The sequence below is a fragment of the Sciurus vulgaris genome, assembly GCF_902686455.1.
Source record: "Sciurus vulgaris genome assembly, chromosome: 2".
Taxonomy (NCBI): Eukaryota; Metazoa; Chordata; class Mammalia; order Rodentia; family Sciuridae; genus Sciurus; species Sciurus vulgaris.
Window position 1 is genome coordinate 134,493,281 of NC_136462.1, and position 12,615 is coordinate 134,505,895.

Sequence of the window (12,615 nt, forward strand, 5' to 3'; positions counted from 1 at the left end):
GTGCACAGGGGGTGTAATTTAGCAGTGGGTGCTCTGGTGTAAATGTTCTTTTATCCTTGCAATGTACTTTAGGTGTTTGCAGATCTGAATTACTGCTATCTCAATTAGTAGCTTAAACCTTCTTCTGCAGCTTGAATTCAAAGTGTTTTGATGCTTCATTAAGCCTTGAATAAAACAAAGGGGATTTGAGCTACACATCTGGAATGTGTCCACAAGAACTGACCCCAACTGTGGCTAGCCCTCAGGTGGCCATGCTGACCAGCTGACCAGCACCAGGGTTCGGGTGTGGAGGAGGGGATGTCCCTCCTGTGAATGAAAGCTATGTCTTTGTGCAAACCCTCCAGCTGCAGAAATTCTGACCCTGCTTTAAAGATTAATGGCATTTCTTGGCAACAGATGGGAAAGTCAAACTTCTTTGCAATACAAGGATTAAGTCTTAGACTAGAAGCAAACTGTCCTTGGCCCCTTCAGGGAGGTTATCTCCCAAAGAACGTTTAGGCAGTTTCCCAAGAATGCCTGTGCTAGCAGCGGTCGTTTCTGGTTATTAAGATTACATCTCATCCGGCCAGTGTGCAGAGTTATGCTCAATTCTTCTTTCTGACTCTGTCCTCATATACATGTGCACATGCCCACATGCTTGTATGAGAAACACACTGATGATGTACAGAGATGATAGGCAGAACAAGGAAGCATGAGGCTCTGAAGTATTCCAGGCAACCAGTGTTGTATCTGCTAGTGTTTGGAAACCAGAACATAACCCATGATCACTTACCCTTTCCTGTCTCTGACTGGAAATGCTGCAACTAGAATGAAAAATTGAGGAAACTTAAAAAGGTAATGAGAATCTTGCCTGTCAGTTTAATAGCAATGTTAATAATGAAGCAAAATTTTATTGGATTAATAGAGGTTTAGTGGTAATATTAGTAAAATGGTCATTACAGATATTCTTTGCAAGCTGTGAAGAGAACCTTCTGAAAGGATGGATTATCACAACTCTCAGCATTCACTGTTTCTTAAAAGAGGCATTTCTAAAAGTTTTTAAAAATTATCACCATTTTTTTTTCAGGGACCCTCTTTTGAGGCTTGAGTCCAGATGCTGTGTCTTTCAAGAAGCCCTTACATGAACTCTGTCAGTTGTTCAAGGCTTGCTGCCAATAAACAATTGAGGTATTTACCAAGGGTTTCCAAGAAATTGCTGCAAATCACACGAAATGTTATACCTGCAACAGGCATTAGATGTATTAGCAGCAGGAAAAAATGTGATTCGTGTGGAAACAAAGTTGCAATTTGTGAAAAAATATTCCCTCATGTAGGTAGAGATGAATTTTATGTGTCAGAGAATCACAGACATGCAAACAGAAAGGAAGTAGATGATCCCACATTTTAAAACAAATTTCTCAAAATCAGTCTAGACTCACTACCAGAAGACTTTAACCTGATTTAGTAGAAAGATCTGGTGTAGAAGTCAGAACCTATCCCAGTCTCCTGATCCCCTATCCAGCACCAGCCGCCTCTCAGGTGCCATTAGGAGTCTTCATGGAATAAGCCCACAATTCAGGTTTCCCCTGCAAGTGGACCTGTATCTGATTACGGTTAACACCACTCCTATTTTGTGGTCAATGACTCCCTCAAAATAACAAAGAAGGCTCCCAGTGCAGCTAATCAAGAACCCAACATCATTAAACTTTTCTTAATTTACTGCAGTGAAACACCTACAGAATCTTATCAGCCAGTCTTCTTCCCATCTTTAAAAATAATGTGAGGGGACATGTGTGTTAGGAGCAACCAGAGTCTCCAGGAGGCTCCCCTATTGAACCTGTAGTTGAGGCTGTATCTGGACTCAGGAAGCCAGGGATTTCTAGGAATTGGGGGATTGAGGAAGACGAAATATTATTTCCTCACATGTTTCTGTACTTTTTATTGAATTTTAGTTTAGGAGAGGAAATATGGACATGTCCAAAGCTGGTTAGAAAATATAAAATCATTGACTATGTCACGATATTGAAAGTCTGCAGGTCTACATCTTGCTAGACTTATGCCTTATATATATCATTTTGAATTATGGGGCTGTTGCTGAATTTGGGGGCTCTGGTGACTCCCCAGCATTTGTGGTTTATGCTCTTACTGGAAATCTCTTTATATAGTTTTTGAGCCTGTAATTCATGGTTGTATGTTCTGTATTTTTCCCAAGACCACTGCTGAAATCCTGTATTCACTGCGTAATCGTATTTTATTTTTGGATGTGGATCACTTCTTAGAGAGGGAGTGTTGGGAGGAGAGTAATGAACTATTTTTGACATAAATCACAAGAGTCTCAGAAAGTAGTAGTACTCCAAAGAATAAAGAAGAGCTACCACCATTCAGTTAAAGAGAAAGTATCTGCATCTCCCACAGCTTGGTATTTTAAATCATGTAATATCTCATTTGGTCTTAGTAATGAAAAGAGACTCAATGATTACCCCAGGGCTGGGGCTGGGGCTCAGTGGTGGAGTACTTGCCTTGCACGTGTGGGGCACTGGGTTCGATCCTGAGCACATTAAAAAAATAAAATAAAGTTATTGTATCCATCTATAACTAAAAATTAAAAAAAATATGATTACCCCAAGCATGCTTAGTTTCTGTCCCGAATTTCTTGGTCCATTTGATTAAATAAGAACCCCGCAGGTCCAGAAAAAACTTTGCTCTTAAAACCCCGATAATATATTGGCGACTAAGTAACAGGACTGATATTTACAAACATTTGTTGAATAGGCACGTACTCAGTTTTTGTTAACCGACGTTTTCGTAAAGGAAATGTATAAAATTTAAAATCTAGCGTTAAGGAGCAAGGACCCAAAACCTGTCTTCAGAAATCCAGGACCTTTTTGTAGATTAACTCTATCAGAATATTGACAAAGACTCAGATGAGCGATACTAATCAGCTATCTGCCCAAAGAGATTACAAATAAAAGTAGTGTTTTGTTGCCCAGAGTATTAACATCTTCTACCATATCTTCAACATCTGTTAAATGCTAGTACTGAGTGAGGAGCTTGGGCATAAAGTATGGCTCCTTCCTCCCTCCTTTCTTCCAAGGTAACTGAATTCACGGTTCACTCTCCAAGCCTGCACGTCGCAAACCGCTCCCAAACTGTTGATTCTATACGTGCGGTTCCTGCCGACAGGACTGCGGGAACAAAGATACAGTGTGAATGGGTCCACACAAGCAAGGAGGCGGGAGGTCAGCGAGGCTGAAGGGCAGGGCGCGGCAGTGGGGTTTATCTGAGGACAGTCTGGGAACGAGGAACGTGCGATTCGTGTAGTTTGTGGCCAAGAAGCCCCTTCTGCAAAACTCGCCCTGGAGATGCCCATTAGCGACGCCCTGGTGCGCAGAGGGACTGCCCGGAGCGGCCCACTCGGAGACAGTTCTCCCACCCAATGCAGAGTCAGCCTGCGGGCCGGCGGGGGGCGTGGCCGCCGGTGCGGATAACGGGCTGCTGGAGCCGGCACCCGACCGGGCCTGCAGCTCTAGGACAGACACGGCCACACGCCCCCTCCGCCCGGCCGCAGACCGCACCGGCGGGCGGGGCATGTGGGCTTTTATAATTTAATTTTTTTTTTTTTTTTTTTTTTTGGTCAAACTTTGGCCACGTGAACCGCCCCCCATTCACTTCTGCGCCAATCGCGAGGCGCGGACGGATCCCGAGAGGGGCCACGGATCGCAGCCGCCGGGGCCGCTTCATAACGCGCTGTGCGTGACGTGAAGGGCTTCTGTTGCAATGGCGAGCTAAGCCGGAGGATGTGCAGCTGCGGCGGCGGCGTCAGCCACGAAGAGGACGGGGGCGGGTGCAGCACGAGCCGAGCGGAGCCAGCCGGGGGACGCGAGCAGGGCGGGACAGGGGCTCTGGCCCGACTGCCACTGCCGACGCTGTCGCGCTGGCCCCGCGCCTCCGCGCGCAAGCGGGAGGAGCCGCCGCCGCCTCGCTCCCGAGCCGCCGCCGGCGCGCGCCGGGCATGGTCCCCTCTTAAAGGCGCAGGCCGCGGCGGTGGGGGCGGGCGTGCGGAACAAAGCGCCGGCGCGGGGCCTGCGGGCGGCTCGGGGGCCGCGATGGGCGCGGCGGGCCCGCGGCGGCCGCGGCGCTGCCCGGGCCGGGCCTCGCGGCGCTAGGGCGGGCTGGCCTCCGCTGGCGGGGGCGGCGGGCTGAGGGCGCGGGGAGCCTCGGCAGCGGCAGCGGCCCTGCGGGCGGAGTGGCGCGGGCATGGCCGCGCGCGGCCGGCGCGCCTGGCTCAGCGTGCTGCTCGGGCTCGTGCTGGGCTTCGTGCTGGCTTCGCGGCTTGTCCTGCCCCGCGCTTCAGAGCTGAAACGAGCGGGTCCGCGGCGCCGCACCAGCCTTGAAGGCTGCCGGCACGGGCAGGCGGCAGCGGCTGCGGCGGCATCGTCCCAGGCCGGCGGGGCGCGGGGCGATGCGCACGGGGCGCAGCTGTGGCCACACGGCTCGGCCCTGGGTGGCGGTCCGCGCGACAGGAACTTTCTCTTCGTGGGAGTCATGACCGCCCAGAAATACCTGCAGACCCGCGCCGTGGCTGCCTATAGGTGAGTCCCCTTTTCCTGTACATGGCCTCTTGCATTCTGCACTCCGGTGGGCGGCATTACCTGTTCAGTGACTCTTGCCCTTGCGGATTTTCCAGACTCGAGGCTCCCAAACTTCTTGGGGGAACCGGTGTACCTCTTGGGGGATGACGGACATTGGCAGCAGATGTCAGGGGCGGTGGGATGGCAAGGACAAGGTTCAGGAGTAGGTCTTTGGGGTCAGATGGACTAGGATGGCTCACTGGATGTGCCTCACCCTAACCTTATGCAAGGCACTTCAGCTTTTCGTGTCCAAGTCTCTTCTTGTGTTAAAAGGGTCTGACTAAATGAGTCTTCCTCATAAGGTTGTAGGAAAACTCATAGCCCAGTACCTGCGGAGGTGCTGGCAAAAGAGGTTATAATTTGATTCTCTAAAATGAACACATTTGCCCTTGCAAAGCTCTAGCGCATGTAAATTAATCTGGCTAGAGCCTTCCCATAGCATACTTTTAGATTTCACAGTTGAAGGCACTCCGGCAAACGAAAGGGGGTGCCCACTGTGCACTTGACCATACCGGTCTGTAAAGCAGAGAGAAAAAGCCTTGGGGAGAAAAATATTTCCCGTGGTAGATTCCGTGGAAGACTGCATTCCCGCGTCTTTTGCTCAGCAATTATGATATATGCATGTTATCCAGTAACTGAACCCTACTTGGCTAAATGAGTCATAAAAGTGACTGCAGTCATGTTAAGGATTAGCAAAGGGATTAGCCAAAGCACTCTTTAGAAAGGAGATGATTTTGGAATAGCCGGCATGGTTAGAATTAGATTTGTATTGGAGTGAATTTAAAGAAGAGGGATGTACACTCAGTAAAAGGATTTGGTGGAAACTTTGTGTAATACAGAAAACACTGTATGGATAAAGCTTGGAGTTTATCCAGCAACCAAACAACCCAGGGTCAGTAATGGTTTTAAAGCATGAATATTCTGGGAATTAACTTTTAGAGCAGTCAGTACTGAGCCAGAATATGATAGTTGCTGGGGTTTTTGTTTGTTTTTGCTTCTATTTGTTTTAAATGCCTTTGTAACTTCAGCCTTTAAATTCAGTCCGGCTCTTTAAGTTTTCAAACATTAGATATCATAATGGGACAAGCATATGCAGATCTTTCCCTTCCTTTAAAGGAGGTAGTATTGAGAAACAAGGTCAAAGAGCTTGACTGCCCTTTGAATGGCTTAATCCCCATTCCTGCATGTTTCCATTATCTTGTTGAAGTCCAGACCCCACATTCTGCCAAGAAGGGTCTAAGCAGTTGAAAAGCTTAGAATTTAGGTGTTGTACCACAAAAATAGGATCCTAATTAGAATAAGTTATATTCCATGTATGTATAACAAATACACCCTACTGTCATGTGTATCTAAAAAGAGCAGGTAAAAAGAATTTGGGTATTGTAACTATAGACTAATACAGCAATTTGGGAGCTACCAGATCAGGGTTCTCTCCTAGGTGTACTATGATTTTACCTGCGGTTTTATAGTCTTTGTCCAGAGAAACATCCATATCAGAAATGGATGAGTCCCTATGACTACAGTGTGACGACTGACCATGTGAATCACAGTTCTAGGGACAATCGTCAGTTTGTCCACTGTCCACAACAATTATCAGCATACTCAAAATGTGTGTAAACTAGAACTACTAGTTTACATTCTGTGATAGTTTCCCAAAGTCCATGCTTGATATTCTGACTTTTGGTTTCCTTTCCACATCTCCTATCTCCTCTTTTTTTTTAAAATTTTTAAACATATTAAGATTTTGTTTATTTTCTTATAGGCAGTTGAGGAAAGTAGAAACAGTTTGCCCTCTGGCCTGGGTTCTTCCTTCTTTGAGACACCTTTGCTTTTTTTTTTTTTTTTTTTTGAGAAATGAAGACCCCTACCAGAGGTCTTCAGTCATTTCTTCAACTCTCGCATAGCTTTTAGTTCTCTAATCTGAAGAACTCAAGAGTATTTCGAATCTAAGGGTGGGCCTACCCTTACCAGTTAGAGTGTCTGCCCCTCCTGTGTACCCTGTACTTAGTCTGGCTTTAGGAGATGGCACAAGACAATTTTAGCCTTAAGGAACTTTCAGGGAAGGCCTGAATTGGGATGGAGTTTGTAGGGTGTAACTTATGATTACAGTTTTGCTGTGCTTTATAGGCCAAAAGTCCACACTGAACTCTCAAATTGGAAATTCATGTACAGATTTGTATGGAAAGTAGACTCGAATCTTAAATTTGCTAATACAAAGTGAAATTATAGTTGTACCTGGTTGTGCTTAGTAGTATATTTCTTCTGAAAAGCAAATTCATTCTTTTTTTAAAAATATATTTTTGTTAGTTGTTGATGAACCTTTATTTATTTGTATGCAGTGCTGAGAATTGAGCCTAGTGCCTCACATATGCTAGACAAGCACTCTACCACTGAACCACAATCCCAACCCAGATTCATTCTTTTTTTTTTTCCCCTCACAGTGCTGGGGATTGAACCTAGGGCTCTGTGCTTGAGAGGCAAGCACTCTACCAACTGAGCTACTTCCCCAGCCCCAAAGAGTTCTTCTTTTCCTGGAGGTGCCTTTTGCATGCTAGGTGAGCGCTCTCCAACATGAGCTATCTCCTCAGCTCCAAATTAATTCTTAATCTCAGGAAAAAAACTCTGCTTTTTAAACCTATTGTTTGACTTATGAATGAAGGAGATGCCAACACTTTTAGTAAGAGGGCAGTGTGGTATAAGATATTGAAAGCGTCAGAATTTAGGTCTAGAAACTAGTAACTCGCAACCTCTTCTTTCCAAGAACTGTCAAATCTATAGGAGAGCTAAAAATCCCTTGAAATATTCAAGAAGGTGGTATGCCTGTCTGCACTAAAGTTAATGCATTTTATTTATTTATTTTAAATTTTTATTCATTTATTTGTTTTGTGGTACTGGGGATTGAACCTAGGGGCACTTGACCACTGACCCACATCCCCAGCCCTATTTATTTTATCAGGGTCTCATTGAGTTGCTTAGTGCATTGCTATTGCTGAGGCTGGCTTTGAACTCTTGATCCTTCTGCCCCAGCCTCCGAAGCTGCAGGGATTACAAGCATGTACCAGGGCACCCTGGCCTAAAGTTACTGCATTTCCATGATAGAACAGCCCTATCCTTAAATAATTTACTTTGTAGAACTGCCATATGCTTGTAGTAGGGGTAGGTGCCACCAAGAGATGTCAAGGCAGTGATAGCTAGTATCAGACAAGATACAGAATTTAAAAAGCAGGCAAAATAAAACTCAAAGTGCAGTAGATGAGACACTAGCCAGATCTGACTTCTGTAGCCTGTGACTAAACGCATAGCTTTTAGGTTCATAGGAGTAATCTTGGTTCATCAAAACATTCAGATGCGCTTTGTATTCATTCCTTTGTAAAGCCAAATACATGCATAGCCCCTGTGGATGCAGACCCTGAGGTTGGACATAGCAGTACAGATGCTTGTTCCAGTGGGAGGGACAGACACTAAAAAGAGAGTTTCAGCTATTGCTGGGCACTGTAGAGAAAATAGAACAGGGTAAGGTCAGGGCTGGGTGGTGCTTGTCTTTATTAGGTAGTTGGGGAAAGCTTTGGAGAAAGTGGCATTTGGGCCATTGGGTCTGATAGAACAGGTTATCAGAATATCATTGATGAGCACGTGAGGCAAAGGGAGTAACTGTTAAGTCCCAAGGCAGGAAACATTGTGGAAAGGAACCCAAAGGTGACCAGTAAAAGAAAGGGGAATGAGGGGACTGGGGTTGTGGCTCAGTGATAGAGCACTTGCGTGGTACGTGTGAAGCATTGGGTTCAATCCTCAGCACCACATAAAAATAAATAAATAAATTAAAGGCATTGTGTCCATTTAGAACTAAATAATAATAATAATAAAGGGGTGGGGGAGAATGGACTTACAGCGGCAAGTCTTTCAGAATTTTATTCTAAGTGAATAAAAAAGTCACTCAAGCATTTAAGCAGGGAAGTGGGGTGAGTAGCTGGGGTTTTGCAAATAAACACGGAAAATAATTTATTTTGACTCATCTGCGAAGTTATTTGTAATTTCACTTTAAAATACCATGATTCCCCAAAATAATTTATTGTGCTAATTATAAACATGTTGTGGGAACTCCTGCATTCCTTGTGTCTTGAGTTACTAACTGCAACCCATATTTTCTCCATCTTTTTTATTTCTCATTTGTTAGGTTCTTTGATAAGCAGAGGTTTAAAATGTTCATGTAATTTAATCTGTTTTTCCCTGACTTTAGAGCGCCTTCCTTAAGCTCTGGAAGGTATTAACCTAGGGAGATTTTTAAAGGTAACATTTTTTTCTGATGCTTGAAAGGATAGACGTCATCTCAGCTTCATTTTTTCTTCCATATAGTTTATTGTCTCAGCACCATGTGTTGAGTAAGCTCTCATTTCCCTACCAATTTGAAATGCCATCTTTATCATTCTCAAAATTCTTGGGTATGTTTTTGGACTTCCTCTTTTATTTATTGATTTTTTTTTTTTTTTTTTGGTCTGTTCTTCTGCCAGTACCACCCATTAAAATTATTTGAGGTTGAATAATATTTTAATATCCGGTAGACAAGGCCCCCTTTGTCATCTGTTTCAGATATTTCTTGGCTACACTTACCTGTTTTTGCTGGGGGAGTTGTGATGCATTTTACATCTTTTTATTTTATTGTTTTTGGTCAACAATTTGATAAAAAAAGAAAAAAAACATAACACATTTAGTATTTCAGTTCATTTAAATCTGAGAACACTGAGCTAATCCAACACCTCTTATTTGTCTTGGTTCTTACTTCTCCTGGGCTTATTTATTTCTCAGAAGAAAGACTTGGTATTCCTTCTTTGCCCAGGAATGATAAAGGGCACCTATAAAGATTAGTGTCTGTCTGTAGGGGGCTGTGGGAAGGTAGGGTGAGAAACACTAGCTTTGGATACAGGACTCTTATTTCATGGTGTTGTATCAGTTAATAACCTCTTCCTAATACTTTGAAAGAAGACAGACTGTTCCTTTTACCAGCCCTAATGAGCTGCTTCTCCTTTATATATCTCAAAGTTCGTTTCCTTTTTTTTTGGAGCTAATACACCATGTTTATCTTCAAACAGTTTAGAGCAGTACTCACTTTCTCAGATGCAGTTCTGTTTGGCAAACATTTATATGGAAGGTTTTTACATGTAAAATCAAATAACCTTTAAGTGAACTTTTGTAGCACAGCCCATTTCAAATTATGTATTACCTGTAGAACAAGACTAGTGAAAAATTGTGGTCCTGAAAATGAGTGTAGTTTTATATATCATGATTTAAGATCTTGTTTCCTCCAAATGGAATATTCCAGGTATAACCATGGTTGTGTTCTCATCACGCTGGCAGTTTGACTTTTCCCTGACCATGAATTAAGGTGCTAGTTATTAAAAGCAGATTACCAGTGCCGGACCTCACTCAGTCCCTACAGAATTTAGTTCAGGGAGGGAAATGAATGATGATGGATGATGAGGGAGGTGCCTGAACGAATTACTAGGAGGCGGGTACAGAAGAAAGAGGCTTACACTGCATAAAGAGGATCAGGGCAGTATCACCCACACTACACATCCTTTCTTCTCTGCTGAATCTTGAAGGATGGGTAGGAGTTTTTGAGACAGAATAGCAGGTTTCCTAAAACATGAAATAGTAGGAAGAAATGATGGATGAGAAACAGTTCATTGATGCTGAGCTGTGAGCTGTGGGTGATGGAGTAGTAGGCAGGGACATTCAGAGCCAGGCTGAGCTAAGGCATCTGTGTGCCAGGCTTAAGAACTGGGGATATAGCTCATTTGGTAGAGTGTTTGCCTTGCACACACAGGCCATGGGTTCAATCCCCAGCACCACAAAAAAAAAAAAAAAAAGTTTTGTGGTATGGGTGTCCAGAGCTGTTGGTAGTATTTGAGCAGGAGAGTAGGTTGGTGTGTTTAGAGTTTCTGAACATCAATTGACAGCCTTACTATTTAGAGAATGGGCTAAAATCCAAAGAAATTGGTTCCTATTGGGGGTGGGCTTTGCAGTATTTATCAAGAACTTTAAAATGAATCTCTCCTGAGATCTAGCCATTTCCTTTATAATTTTTTGAAAAGAATTTAAAGGTGTGTATGAAATAGACATTTAAAGTACCTTAGGTGTCCATCAGGAAGTATGGATCATGATTGATTGAATTGATTCAATTGTATTGTGATCTATATTTCATACCATTAAGATGATATAGTTCTGGGGGTATGGCTCAGTAGTGGAGTGCTTGCCTATTATATACAAGACCCTGGGTTCTATTCCCCACCCAGTACTGGGGGGAAGTGGGAAGAAAGTGTGGCTGAAATATTTTTTTCAAAATGAAGAAGTTCAAAATATATTTGAGTGAGACTATGTTATGAAATAGTATGGCCAGCATGAGACCCATTTTGTTTACAACCAAAGTAAACATATATTTTTGTAGTATAGAAAAGAAAGTGTAAAAGAATATATACATCATGATGCTAAATGATTTTTTTTAATGTTCTTAGCATTTTTCTATATATTCTAGTTGTTTTACAATGGGCAGTCATTTTGTAATAAAGCTATATTGAAAAAAAAGAGGAGATGACAGCTTTTGGGAGGAACTGTGAATTTGATTCCCCCCAAGAATGTGGGGGTTGAACCCAGGGGCATGCTGTACCATTGAGCTACATCTCTAGCCCTTTTAAAATATTTAAGATAGAGTCTCACTAAATTGCAGTTTAAATGTATTAAAGCTGTCTGCCTTTTCAGCCTAATGCATTATTTCTAACGCATTAATTGCCACAACTATTTATTCTGTATATAAATAGATTTGTTTTGGATGGTTAAAAATAAGGGGCAGTTTACTCTTGATGTCAAGTTGGTGTTTTTGAACAAAACCTGAGTATTGTTGAGCAAACACATAGATATTAATGTCACGAGTGTATAATTTTTGTAAGTTGATCACAGGTGCTAATAAACTTGTTGTGTGTGTTACTGATGATAATGCCCCCTCCTCCCGCCCCACAAAAATGAGCAGAAGTTTGAATAGTAAACAGATTCACACAAAAGAAGGATTTCAGAAGGTTATATTTGAATCAGGTTTTCTGGCTGAAAGACAAAACTGACCCCAACTCTGAGAAAGGTGTTCTTGGCCAGCAAGTTTTGCCCAGATTTTCTTTTCACCAAGCCAGGCAGATAAAGGGGGGTAGAAGTGGTTGAAGTATGTGTAAGACTGCTCTCCTTATCTGTGATGGCTGTTTCCTCAGCCTTATCAGAGACTGGAAAAGAAATGTGGGTGATAATCCAAGTGACAAGTGTGTGGGATGAGAAGCCAATAGACTGACCTGTGGGGGCTCTAGAGCTATACCTGTTTGCATTCTGGCTTTCATGCTTCTTAACTTTTTGATGCTGGGCAAGTTAGTTACTTAGACTGGAGCCTCAGTTTCCTGTGGGTAATGATGCTTCACACACCTCACAGAGTCCTTGTAAGATTGAGCGAGTGTAATGCACTCTGAAATCGTTCAGAGAAGGGTGACTGTTGACTTTGGATAAACAGGCTGATTCCAGGTAGTGCCTCAACACAAGGAGACTCTGATTTCAAAGGGGTCAGCCAGAATAAGTTCAGGATTGTTTTTTTTTTTTTTAACCTTTATTTTATGTATTTGTATGTGGTGCTGAGAATTAAACCCAGTGCCTCACACATGCTAGGCAGGTGCTCTACCACTGAGCCACAACCCCAGCCCTCAGGTTGGTTTTTATTGTTTGCATTTAAATGCTGATTTTTTTTTCCCCTTAGATTTGAAAACTTAAGTTTTGTTCACATGTATCTTCTTTTTCTCCTCAGAACAAAGAAAATTACATTTATTTGGGGTTAATTAGGAATACAGAAAAACAGATTCAAGCAGGTTTGAAAATGTGCTTTCTGTTCATACATATCCCTTAGAGTTAGTTGTAAATGTACAGCAGCATTATACAAATTATACCAAGTAGCTTTGCAATATTCCAAGTTTTAGAAATGTAT

General features: G+C 43.0%; 1 protein-coding gene across 1 annotated transcript in view; it reads left to right on the forward strand.

The window, feature by feature from the left end:
• The first annotated feature begins 4,234 nt into the window (after nt 1-4,234).
• Nucleotides 4,235-12,615, forward strand: part of CHSY1 (chondroitin sulfate synthase 1) — an 84,323-nt gene continuing 75,942 nt past the window's right edge. Inside the window, exon 1 of the mRNA XM_079122104.1 lies at nt 4,235-4,571. Within this exon, the coding sequence (XP_078978230.1) occupies nt 4,237-4,571 (335 nt within the window). The 5' untranslated portion in view covers nt 4,235-4,236. The remainder of the gene's footprint in view (nt 4,572-12,615) is intronic.